The sequence below is a fragment of the Sarcophilus harrisii genome, chromosome 1 (genome assembly GCF_902635505.1).
Source record: "Sarcophilus harrisii chromosome 1, mSarHar1.11, whole genome shotgun sequence".
In the NCBI taxonomy this organism is placed as follows: Eukaryota; Metazoa; Chordata; class Mammalia; order Dasyuromorphia; family Dasyuridae; genus Sarcophilus; species Sarcophilus harrisii.
This window is the reverse complement of record NC_045426.1, coordinates 657,896,797-657,910,872: the sequence shown is the minus strand read 5'-3', so window position 1 is coordinate 657,910,872 and position 14,076 is coordinate 657,896,797. Positions and strand designations below refer to the sequence as shown.

The 14,076-nt window shown below is 35.1% G+C and overlaps 1 protein-coding gene across 1 annotated transcript; it reads left to right on the top strand.

Annotated features, from left to right (window-relative positions):
* The first annotated feature begins 3,789 nt into the window (after positions 1–3,789).
* On the top strand, positions 3,790–4,877 carry LOC116421408 (olfactory receptor 7A10-like). The gene has a single exon (XM_031950736.1). It carries the CDS (start codon positions 3,939–3,941, stop codon positions 4,875–4,877), a length of 939 nt encoding a protein of 312 aa, XP_031806596.1. The 5' UTR covers positions 3,790–3,938.
* Positions 4,878–14,076: the final 9,199 nt, after the last annotated feature.

Genomic DNA, 14,076 nt, shown 5'->3' with positions numbered 1-14,076 from the left:
TCTGGCAAGTTGTTTTCATTATTCCTGTTGCTGCATTTTCAACAATACTTTTATGACAGCTCTCTGCAGATGTCCCACAAAATTAGCAAAGGGTTCATTTGGACCTTGCTCTATTTTCGTGAAGGCTTCCTCTTTTTTTCCCCTTTGATGAAGACTTTACTTGAACTAGAAGACTTTACAGCAAGGTAGTACTTTCCATAGCTTATATCTTATAGGCATAGATTTTTAGAATTCAAGATCACTTCTACACTATAATTAGACATCAGAGAAGAATAGCATCTGTAAAATCTTGGTTACCTTTCTGGATGTCGTCAGGAATGAGTCTTGGCTTCAGTGAAGGAATGCAGGAAGCAGGAGAGCCACCACAAAGCTGATCAAAGATGTAATCTCTCCTGTCTCAGTGGAGAAGTGAAGGAGACAGGACAGTCACCGCGAGAGTCTTTTTCTTCCAGTCTCATTAGATCTTTTGTTTGAATTTAAGGGACAATTAAAAAGCAAGAGGAAAAAACCAAAAATGGTCAAATTTTGCTCATATGTGAATACAAAATTTCTATAGTTTTTTATAATGGTTGTAACATCATTCATTCTCTACTGTATGAGATCTTCAACTTGAAATTTTTGCTAGGTATAGTTCAGGGAATTTCTGGTCTGGGTAGAAATGGAACTTTTCCAGGAGAAAGCACTTACATTTCTGAGATGCTAAAAGCCTATGCATGGGAACAATCAGATCCCTGGCCATGGTGCTAAACTTATGTCAGAGATATGACATGTGACATATTCCAAATAAAAAATCTGCTCTTTCCTTGAAATCGTTGCTATTTCAGTGGCATGGCAGCAGAACCTATGGTGGCAGCTTTGAAGATCAGCATTGTCTCTAGAACCCTGAAAGGAAACCCTACTTTTTTCTGGTTGCCACTCATATACTTTCCCTAGCATATTAAGGGGTTTTCACTAGAAGTAGCTCTAGGAAATCTGAGAGAAAATATCCTTTATGGAACCTGACCTATTAAGGATCTCCACTTAGTTAATATCCTATCAGACCATGTCACCTTAATGTCCTGAAGTGTTTCCAGTGTGATGTATCCTGGTTTTCTTTGAGTACAGAAAAGAACAATTGGTCAAAGACCCCAAGACTGACTCTCCCAATTGAGACAGTCACTAACTTTTATATTTTGAAGTAATATCTTTATAACATCTGAGCTCCATGTCCCACATCTTTAGAAAGGGAAAAGGTATTATTTCATCAGATTATGGAAAGCCTTAAATGTCACTCAAGGGAATGTATCTTTTGTTTGGTAGGAGGCAATGAAGGTTTTTGAGCAGAGAACAGTACATTAAGGAGATAGTTGAAGCCAAGATTTGGGTAGAGTATGAATTTCCTTGGATTCATTGACAACTGTTAGGAGAAGACTGCAACATGCACTCTGGTGATAGTGAGGGTTTGTTCTAAGGTTATGACAATGGGAATAGATAGGAGTGGATTTCAGATATATGTTGGACATGACTTTAACAGAACTTGACATCTGATTGAAACTAGGAAATAAGGAAGAAAAAATATTCAAAAATTACACCAAGTTTTCAAATCATGAATGGATAGTGATACTATGGACAAGTAATCATTTAAGCTTTGCCAGAAGAGCTTTAATGATAGGAAACTCACTGACTCCTGAAGAACATTCCATTTCATTTCAGCATAGATCTGAATTTTAGGAGATTTTTCTTTATATTGAGCCCAAATATGTAACCTGAATTTATATTGAATCTTTTATCTTTTGAAAATCCCAATAGTTTTGGAATTGTTATCTTTTTTCTTTTGCTATAGCCAGAAAAATATACCAACAAAAAAATGTACCAAATAACATTTGAATATTATTTTAAAATATCTTCCTTGTATAAGCTCAAGCTTTTGGATACCTCGTTTCTTGGTGCCGCATCACTTTAGACAAGGGCTTCAAATTTTCACTTCTGATCCCTTTTTGCCCAACATCCCAGCCATATAAATATATAAAATAGGTAGGCAACTCTAATCTGTAGTAGTGGCATCATAATTTCACAGCTCCCACATTCAATTATGGAACCCCATAAGGGATCATGACCCTGGAGTGTAAAGAAAATTTGTTTTAGAACATATCAACCTTGAGTAATCTCCTTGGATCCATGGATGAAGCATTGCTGATGGTGATTTAAGAATCTTGGATTCACAACCTCGCTCTGTTCTCTGTTTTTGTTTTTTGTTGTTTGTTTGTTTTTTTTTTTGTGGTGAGGGGTCAATGAGTCATATTGATGCAGGTGTTCTTTTGCTTTCTTATTATCCCCCAATTCTGAAAGCCCCTTCTACAGAACAAACTTCCCATATCTCATCTCCCTCTCTCTTTTCAGTGTCCTCCTCCCTCCCATAACAGGGAACCCTTTCTAGTTGAGCAGATCTTGTTCTTACTCTTCATCTTCTTTTTAAAATATATATCCAACGTTTTATTTTTAAAAACATTGAATATCAATAGAATAACTTAAGCTTATTCATCAGCTATTTATATTTAAGTGAACAATTTCAATTTACAAAATATTAAACAACTCTTGTTACTTCTTCTAATTCCTCATCAGAATTCCATTCATTGTCATTCACCTTGCTTCTTCTGTGGTCATAATGAGTGTGGTCTCTACTCATGTAGCTTTATTTTTTTCATTTTGCATTATTTGATAAATGTCTAACTGTAGTTCTTTGTATTCTTCATAATTGCATTATATTATTCTGTAACAATTGAACAAAATTTATTTAACATTGTCCTATTATAATTGTTTCAATGTTTTTATTCTTGTATTTATATTTAATGATGCTATAAAAATATTTGAATCAATAAAGTTAATACTCTCAGAATCCTTTCCCCAAAATATAGTTATTAGAACAATAACATGCAATGTTAGAATATTGTGCAAAAATATTTTAGAATTTTGTGATTCTACCTGCAAAGAATGAGCATACCTATTTCTGCTCAAACTTACTGATATTAAATTTGGTTATTTTTTACCTATTTCATATGCTTGAGGTAGAACCTCAAAGATGCATTACTTTCTGATTATTGGTGAAATTGAACATTTCCAAATAATTATCAGGAATTTGAAGAATTTGTTTTCTTTTGACTATACATGTGTGTAACACAGATCTTGTTTTTCTTGCTTTCTCAATTGGGTAAAGTAGGTGAGAGGGAGAGAATGCAAATCTCAAAATAAAATAACAATTAATTTAAAACAATTTGTATTCATTTTTTGAAAGTTGTTGCCATGTTTTATTGAGAGATTACTACTGTGACTTTTAAAATACCAATTTCTTAAATATATTTTGGATGTTGAATTATTATCTGCCACAACTACATTTCCCAATCCATTGGGGGTATTTTTGGTTCTTGTTTTTAATTACATTATTTTAATTTAAAGATTCTTTTTCTTTTATGTGGAATCTATAGATGTAACATCTATTTGGTTACAATTAATTCTTTATTGAATTATTGATCATCTGCCTTTCATAATTGGGATAAATGTTCTACCCTACTTTCTTCCATCATTTTGTAGTTTTATATTTTATATAATTTAATGTTTAACTCAATATATTTTGACCTTAAATGAATATTACCCCTGACAAGAGTTTTCATAATTTCATTTATAAATTATTTAAGTTCTAAGTATGGTTTGTAGAGTTCCCAAAGGTGTGAGAGCTGAAAAATAATTTAGAAATCACTTAGTCCAATTGCATTTTATTTATGAGGAAATTGAGGCCCAGGAAAGGAAGTAACTTGTCTAAAATAACAAAGGTGGTAGACCTTAGACTTAAACTTCAATCATATGAGTTTAAATCTAGTATTCTCTCTCTCACAGAATCAAGAGGTGATTCGTTCTATTTTTTCAACTTCCTATATCTTTTTCCTTGCAGATATATTAGATACATGGGACCAGAAAACCAAACAAGTATGTCAGAATTCTTCCTTCTGGGACTTTCTGAGAAGCCAGAGCAGCAACTGCCCCTCTTCGGGCTCTTCCTCAGCATGTACATGGTCACTGTGGTTGGGAATCTTCTCATCATGTTGGCCATTGGCTCTGACTCCCATCTTCACACTCCCATGTACTTCTTTCTCTCCAATTTGTCTCTGGTAGATATCTGTCTAGTGACTACTTTGGTCCCCAAGATGTTGGTGAACCTCCAGACACATACTAAAGTTATCTCATATGCTGGATGCTTTACTCAGATGTACTTCTTCATAATTTTTGCTTGTTTAGACAATTTACTCCTTTCTGTGATGGCCTATGACCGTTTTGTGGCTATCTGTCATCCTCTGCATTATGTCACCATAATGAATCCACGGATTTGTGGCCTCATGGTTCTAATGGCATGGACTATCAGTCTTCTAAACTCCATTCCCCAAATTCTAATGGTGATGCAGTTGTCTTTCTGTAAAGAACGTGAAGTTTCCCACTTTTTCTGTGATCTTGGTGAAGTTATGAAACTCTCTTGTTCTAATACCCATATTAATGACATTGTAGTATATGTTGTAACTTGTCTCCTAGGTGTCCTTCCCTTCACAGGGATCCTTTTCTCTTATAGTCAGATTTGTTCCTCAATATTGAAAATACCATCATCCAAGGGAAAATATAAAGCCTTTTCTACCTGTGGGTCTCACCTCTCTGTTGTTTCATTATTCTATGGGACTGGACTTGGAGTGTATCTGAGTTCTTCAGCTACTCACTCCTCTCGGAAGATCTCAGTTGCCTCAGTGATGTATTCTGTTGTCACCCCCATGCTGAACCCCTTCATCTATAGTCTGAGAAACAAGGACATAAAGGAATCCCTAAGGAAGTTCATTGACAAAACAGCCGCTTCTCAGTGATTGCATCTAGGAATGCAATGTGGGAATGTGGCATCAATCTCTGGGTTGCAAAGTCTGGCAATCAGAAAAATTGTATTCAATGTGAAGCCCAAGAACTATTTGGTCCTACTCCAACTGTGTAACAGTCCCTTTACTGTGTATGCAGTTTTATCATCTGTTCTAGACTTTCATGACCTTTCAATCTAATTTTTCACAGCCTACTTTGTGATACCACTCATTTCTTCTAAAGAAGGACTAGATTTAGTTTTAGAAAATCTTGGTTCTAGTCTTTGGATCATAATTAGTGTAGTTTGGGCAAGTTATTTCATTTCTCTGAGCCTCAAACTTTTCATTTGCGTAATGGACATTACAGCAGCCTTCTTGCCACAAATTCTGGTGTGGATGTAATGATGTGTGGCTTTAAATCATAAAATTGTAAATGTCGAATAATAAAATATAGAGAAAGGAAAGTTGGGATTTTGTTACTACGCATTATTCTTCCATCAACTCAAATCTCCATTTTCCTACACCTTTGTATGTGGTCTTCATGTGCTACTTTAGCCAAAAAAATTTCATTAACGGGTTGCCAATTTTTTTTTCTTTAACTAAATGGTTCCTTGGATATCAGTACATATTTGAGCATATTTTCAAAGCTTCACCATATTCTCAAATCCTACCAGAGCTTCTGTTTTGCTAGCAAAACCTCTAAGAATCCAGTGTAATTGTCTATCATGATTAGACCCTAGAACCTTTTTTGCGAGCATACAAGGCATAAGGATTTGCTAGGAGCCACCATTTCCTGGTGGATTGAGAAATGACATCATCAGAAAGATATGGGTTCAAACTGTTCCACATCTTCATAAACTGTGGGACCCTAAGCAAGTCACTTTACAGCTTACATCCTCAGTTTCTTCATCTATAAAATAATAATAACAATAGCTCACATTTCTATAGTATTTTAAGGGTTGCAAAATACTTTAAATACATTTTTTACATGTTACTAAAGAAATAATAATAGCATCTACCTAATAGTAGTGTAATAAAGGTCAAATAGATATTTCTGAAATGCTTTGCAAATCTTAAAGAGCTATATGAACACCATATATTGTTATTAATATTAACAATGATGATGTTATTATACTTGGACCTTTCTCCTTCACCTTAAAATCATGAAGTCATAGGAATTTAGTTCTGCAATAAATACTAGAAGTCCTCTGTGTCAGTCTCTGACAGATGAAAGTCTTCTTTACATATTGTAAATATGTAAACGTCTAACTGTTTAGTTGTAGGAAATACATGAGATTTTAAGTAACATTATGGCATAAAATGAAATTCTACTATTTACTTGTTTAGTTACCTTGGACAAATTGCATTTTCCTCATCTGAAAACCCAAAATACTGGACTAGATGATACATAAGCTTTCTTCTAGTTCTAAATCCTACTTGTGTTTTTACAGTGATACGGAACTCACTACCCCATAAAGTAATCCAGACCACTATTGTTCGGCATCTCTAACTAAAATGATCGTCATGCAAGTTGACTACAAGAACTGTTAGCAAGAATTACAAAGGACTGAGGATCTTCTTTCAGAAAGTATAAAAAATGCAAATAATTATTCAGGGACCTGTGTAGTATACAGTATTTGTCTTTCTGCCAAAAATAATTATTTTCTGTTTATGCTAAAAAGTGATTCATTTTAGAAAAGTGATCTCAAATAATTCATCTCCACTCTCTTCGGTACTGGAATAATAAAATGTTCCCTAAAAAATGAGGACTATAAAGAACTTTAAAACTGTGCATAATCTTTAACCCAGCAATAGCAGTACTACGCCTGTATCCCAGAAAGATCAAAGTAAAGGAAAAAGGACCATTTATGCAAAAATATTTACAGCAGCTCTTTTTGTGGTGGCAGAGAATTGGAAATTGAGAGAATACTCACCAATTGGGAAATGGCTAAACAAATTGTGGGGTTTTTTCAATCTTTTTCAATTTTTATTTGTTTCAGTCACTTATAAACTTGATACATAGGTCCACACCAAAAAGTTCCATTGTCTTGTAACATCAACCTTACAAACTAATATGATAGAAAACTACTATACTATGAGAAATGATGAGCAGGATGGTTTCAGGAAAACCCGGGAAGATATCGGAATCCACACAAAGGGAGAAGAACCAAGAGAACATCATACATAGTAACAGCAACTCTGCAAGGATGATCAACTGGAAAGATTTCACTACTCAGATTAAGACACTTGTCCCAGACAATCTCAAAGGACCATGGCTAATATGGAATTATGTTTTGCATGATTTCACATGTATAATCAATATCAACCACGAGAGTCTGAAGAGAATCTGACAGAATGAAACCGCCTCCAGCCCCAGATAGACTAAGAAACATCAACCAAGGTCAGTCTCACTGGGGTAAAAAGGGTGTTCAGCTCAGCTCAGATAGACTCTGGGAAAGTCAGTGAGAGGGTCTCAAACACAGGAGAGCAGCAACTAAGACGCTCAGTCCTGGCTCAGTGCAAGGAGCACAGCAGGGGGGCAGCCTCCAGTCCCAGCTCAGAAGGCAAACTGAGAAACCAACTGTTCCAGAATAGAGCAGGCAAAGCTGGCCCCTGCAACACAAGGGGGCGCTGTGTTCAAGGCCAAGGCTCAGAACTGCACAGAAAGCTTGGGACAGCGCCCCCTATACCCCAGGATCCTGCAGAGCTCCTTCTTAAAAGTTTAAAAAAAAAAAAGGAAATACCCAAAAAAGGCGGGGGGGGGGGGGGGGGGGGGAGAGGGGGAGAAATTGATCACAGAAAATAATCTTGACATTGAAAGTTACTATGGTGACAGGGCAGACCAAAACACAAACTTAGACAAGGACAGAACGTCCACAGAAGAAACCTCAAAGAGTGAGATAAATTAGTCTCAAGTCCAAAGAACATCAGATGAAATTAAAGTCATCTATAGTTATATGAAAGAAACACTCTTGATTAGAGAAACGCAAATTAAAACAACTCTGAGAGATCAACTCACACTTCTCATATTGGCTAAAATGGCAGGAAAGAATAATGTTGGAGGGGATGTGGGAAAACTGGGACACTGATGCAGTTGTGAAATGATCCAACCATTCTGGAGAGCAATCTGGAATTATCCTGAAAGGGCTACAAAACTGTGCATACCCTTTGACCCAGCAGTGCCATTATTGGGTCTGTATCCCAAGGAAATCATAAAGGAGAGGACAAAACCCACATGTGCAAAAATGTTTGTAGCAGCTCTTTTTGTGGTAGCAAAAAAATTGGAAGAGAAGTGGATGCCCATCAATTGAAAAATGGCTGAAAAAGCTGTGGTACATGAAAGTAATGGAATATTATTGTTCTGTAAAGAATTATGAACAAGCTGATGGTAGAAAGGCCTGGGAAGATTTATATGAACTGATGTTGAGTGAAACAAGCAGAACCAGGAATACATTGTACACAATAACAGCAAAAATGTGCAATGATCAACTATGAAAGGCTGGGTTCTTCTTAGTAGTTCAGTGATCCAAAGGAATCCCAGACTTTAAACAGAAAATGCCATCTGCATCCAGAAAAAGAACTAAGGAGACTGAATGTGAATCAACACATGTTATATTCACTTCTTTTTTGCTTTTTTATCTCTCCCATGGTTTTTCCCTTTTGCTCTGATTTTTCTCTCCCAACATAATTCAAAAAATAATATGTATTAAAAATAAATAAACTAAAAAAGTAACTATGTTCTTCTGAAAGTCTCACATGAGAAAATTCCTACTGCTTTTCTCTTAGGCAGAAGAGGGAACAAGATTTCAGTCTTTCTAAGGCTCAATTAGCTAAGCACTCTGGGGACATTCTTCCCAAGAATCAGAAATTCTGCAATCTTTAGAAAAATCAACTATTGTTTACTTTATATATGCAATTAGACTTCCCACTAAAGAAAAATCAGCACTTACCAGTACAAGGATAATTAGCTGACTATTTGAGGCAATTAAGTTGCCATCCACAGCACATATACAACAACATATACAATAGACATGGCACAATATAAAATATTCCTTAAGAGAAAACTTCAGTGACTATATTACCAAATTGTATGTAGGATAATATATTGCCTGCCTATTTGGAACTATGCTCAAAAAATTATCAAACAATGCATAACCTTTGATGCAGTAGTGTTACTACTGGGCTTATATCCCAGAGTTTTTTTTTTCTTTTTTTTTAATAGCTTTTTATTTACAAGTTATATGTATGGGTAATTTTACAGCATTGACAATTGCCAAATCTTTGGTTCCAATTTTTCCCCTCCTTCCCCCCACCCCCTTCCCTAGATGGCAGGATGACCAGTAGATGTTAAATACATTAAAGTATAAATTAGATACACAATACGTATACATGACCAAACCATTATTTTGCTGTACAAAAAGAATTGGACTCTGAAATATTGTACAATTAGCCTGTGAAGGAAATCCAAAATGCAGGCTGGCAAAAATATAGGGATTTTTCCCAAAGAGTTTTTAAAGAAGAAAAAGGAACCCGTATGTGCAAGAATGTTTGTGGCAGCCTTCTTTGTAGTGACCAGAAACTGGAAACTGAGTGGATGCCCATCAATTGGAGAATGGCAGAATAAATTGTGGTATATGAATATTATGGAATATTATTGCTCTGTAAGAAATGACCAGCCAGAAAGGTCTGGAGAGACTTACACGAACTGATGCTGAGTGAAATGAGCAGGACCAGAACATCATTATATACTTCAACAACAATACTATACGATGATCAATTCTGATGGACGTGGCCATCTTCAGCAAAGAGATGAACCAAATCAATTTCAATGGAGCAGTAATGAATTGAACCAGCTACACCCAGCGAAAGAACTCTGGGAGATGACTATGAACCCCTACATAGAATTCCCAATCCCTCTATTTTTGTCCACCTGCATTTTTGATTTCCTTCAAGGCTAATTGTACATTATTTCAAAGTCTGATTCTTTTTGTACAGCAAAATAATTGTATGGACATGCATACATATATTGTATTTAACTTATACTCTAACATATTTAACATGTATTGGTCAACCTGCCATTGGGGGAAGGGCATGAGGGGAAAGAGGAGAAAAATTGGAACAAAAGGTTTGGCAATTGTCAATGGCAAATTACCCATGCATACAACTTGTAAATAAAAAGCTGTAATTAAATATATATATATATATATATATATATATACATATATATATACATATGTATATATATATATATTGCCTGCCTTCATGACAGCAGTACATGTATATCTAAAAAATATTAGTAAATATGTATAACAGCAAAGCAAAAGTCAAGAAATATCAGTAGACCCACAGAATAATAAAAAAGTCAGATATGAAAATACATATTTGCAAATATGCAAATAACTAAGTAATTTAAAATATACATAATCAATAGGCTTTTGTAAGTACTATATATATATATATATATATATATATATATATATGTATACGTATATATATATATATATGATAGTAAGTCAGAAACAAATAAATGTCAGTAAGATTATAAAAACTCTTTCCCTTCCTCCAAGCCTACCCCTCCTCCACACTTGCATATTACTGTGTAGTACCCTACCATCCTCCAATTGAATCCTCTTCTTTTTCCCTATCTTTTCCCCCTTCTATATTCAGTTGCTAAGTCCTATCACATACACTTTGCTACCATTTCTCTTATAAGTTCCTTTCTCTCCTCTGACTGTCACAGACCCATGCCTGGATTATTACTATAGCCTGCTTCATTTAAACCTCCTTTAGCTGTCAAAAAGTTCTTTATAAAGCATAAAACAAAAGACTCATTATAAAAAAAAAATACCATCCACATCCAGAGAAATAACTGATGGACTCTGAATGCAGATCAAAACAAATATACTATTTTCAATTTATTTGTGTGGGGTTTTTCCTTTTACAAACTGTAACTTTTTTACAACCTGTTTCTTCTTTCACATGACTAATATGGAAATAGATTTTACATCACTACAAATATGTAACCTGTATAAAATTGCTAACCCTCTTAAAAAAGGAGGAAGAAAACTTGTAAAATTCATTTTACAAAAAAAAAAGACCATTAAAATGTGTCTTTACATATAATTGGAAAAAATAAAGTGTTATCAATTAGTGAAAAAATAAAAATTAATAAAACACGGTTCTTAACTCTTTCATACACTATAGTTATATATTCTCTCTACTATCAAGTCTAAGATCCTCTTTGGCTCTTAAAACACAGCCTCTTTCTACCTTTCCAGTCATCTTACATCGTACACCTTTCAAATATCCATTGCAATGTATGGTCACTGACCTCCTTCATGTTCTTCACAAAAGATCCTCAATCTTCCCAGTCCAAGCATTTTCATTGGCTGCCCTATGTACAAGAAAAGCAAATCCAAATCAGAATCCAATTTGGTTCCAGGTCGAGCCTTGAATCTGCTTTAAAATTCTAGGATTCACCAAGACCCAAAAGCTGAAGTCATTGGAAGAGCCTATATGAAACGAGAAACTCAGTTCAGATGGAATAGCACCTACAGATTCCTTATAGGATGGTGATTTACTTTCCCTTTCTCTACTGAAACTATGAATGGGATAGTAAAAGCTGCCCTGTGTATTTAAAAGTTATACTGAATTAAATATTTATAAAGTTTGCAGAAGTAGCAGTAACCTTAGAGCATTTTTTAAATGGCTGTTATTATCATTACAGTAGGAGGGACTGAGTCAGTATGCATCAGTGCTTTTAAGTTCATCTATCAGATTCCAGAAAGACTCTGACAAACAACATATAAAGAATTTCCCATAGCGCTGCCTACCAAAAACAGAGGGGCTCATGTCCTGTTCCAAAAACAGGGACCTTGGTTAGGATTTGTCACACAAGGATTTTGACTCTACAAAGCTGAGAGAGGTCTAGTAGACTAAGCTTTATACTACTCAGAGAGCTGCACTACCCACAAAGCTAAAAGTAAGATGTGTCTAAGAAGAATTATATTTCCTATAAAAGTTAATGAGGTGGCTAAATCTATTTTTATAAGCAAAGGTAGTACAAGAAGATAAGAGAATGCAGAAGGATTGGGATTCCTAGGTCCACTGTCAAGGAGAAAGTTATGACAGCTTGGGAAGAGCTTAAAAAATTGGATTGAAGTACAAGCAATTGAAGCAAGCAGGAATTCTCAGCAGCCCTAGAAAAGAAAAGTAAAAATCATTTTTCTTATGAGTGATACTGTTAGACTTCTTGGTACTAGGGTGTTGCAACAGACTGTATCAGAAGACCTAGATTTTAGTCCTCGCTGTGTCACTGACTATCTGTATGACTTCAGACAAATCATTTTTATTCTCATATGATCTCAGTGTCAGTACTTGTAAAAACATGTTGTTGGAGTAAGATTATTTAGATACCTTATGTTATAAAGATGTATCCATTTTGGCATTTTATGTTCTAGAGCTTTCTATATTCTGATAATCTATCTGTACTTTAAAACTCCTTTCAACAGTAGAAATTTGTTTCATTAGGTGAATTTTTTTCTTGAATCCCCTTTCTCTCCTCAACCCAATGACTTCCATACCCCTTCCTTAAGTCCTAGAATAAGTTTGATGCTTATTTTTTTTTCACTGGTATAGAATTCAACAGGAGAAGCTCTTTCTAGGTTGTTTAAAGAGTGATAGATCTGTGGTAGTTTCTTGTCTTTGCCCCACATTAAATAAGAAACATTTATTAAGTACTTTTTGCCAGATACACTCATCTATGTCACCTTGGACATGTCACTTCTGAGCATCAGTTTCTTCATCTGTATACAGGAAAAGGCTAGATGATTTTAAGATACCTTTTTAAATCTAAATACATGACCTTCATTTTATGATCCTATCTAGAAAGTTTATCCAGCTATGAGGCACACATAACTAATTCCATGGAAACTTGAATTTGAGATCTAGAAAGAAAATATAACATCTGTTACTTTATTCCTACATTTGGCATCAACTCCCCAAAGATAATATTTTCTCCCACATTTTCTGATCTTTTCCATTTTCCTAATTTTTTTCTCTTGCTTATTCATCCCCACTGGACTATTTTTTGTTCTTTCAACTCAAACCATCAGCACTACCAAAATTCTTGCCTATTAATCCAAACTACAAACATATAAATTCTTTGTGCATTCTAATTCCTATGAAGTCCAGTATTTTATCAGTGAGGGTATGCCTTCTATGGACATAGATGATAGCATTCTCAGGAGTGGTAGACACTTGTGAAGGACTTCAGTGACCAAAAAAGATTCCCCACTCATGTTCAATCCAGTTATGATCTGCTAACTAACTGGTCAATGTATTATAACCATAAAGTCTATCAGTGGCTCTCTAGAGATAGCATCCTATAAAAAAGACATTCATATATAGATTATGAGCCAGTATGTATAAGTAACTATTCATATTTAAATTAATTTGCATAATGCATTTAACCATATTTTCCTACCCACATCTTCACACATTACATTTCTCCACTCTGTTGTCTTTTTCTACCCTTTGTCAAACTGCCTATTTCTTCCTTATATTTTCTCAGTATTTTCCTTTTATCTCTCCCCTTCTCCTCCTCTTCCCTCTCTCCATCTTTCCTTCCTCCTTCATCCCTCTCTTTCTCTGTCTCTGTCTCTCTCTCTCTTTCTCTCTCTCTGTCTCTCCATATCTCTATGTATCTCTGTCTCTCTCTATCTCTGTCTCTGTCTGTCTCTCTCTCTTTCTCTGTATGTGTGTATCTTTGTCTTCCCACCTCTGTCTGGCATGGACATGTTGGTATCTGGTCTTTAAGATTTCTTCAAGATTTAAAGGACCAAAGGACACAGAATTTCAGAGATGAAAGAGACCTTAAAGAAGAATATCGGAAATGAGAGTCACCTTATATAAGAGACTATCAACATTATAAGAATCTTTCAAACCAAGCATGTCAATTTTAGAATGGACTAAGACCATGAAACCTCAATATTGGAAGCTATTAATCTGAGGCTTTCAACAAACCACTCAAAGTTGATGGAGTAATCTCATGCTAATGTTTTATAAGGCTTATGGATGCTGGATATCTTAGGAAGTATTCATTTATAAAAGACCTTTCTAAGAGTGGAAGGCTTAAACCACAAGACACTGGAATCCAATTGAGACTATAGCGCACAGGCTTCATAGAAAGGAAGCCTTAAAACCTCTCTTGACT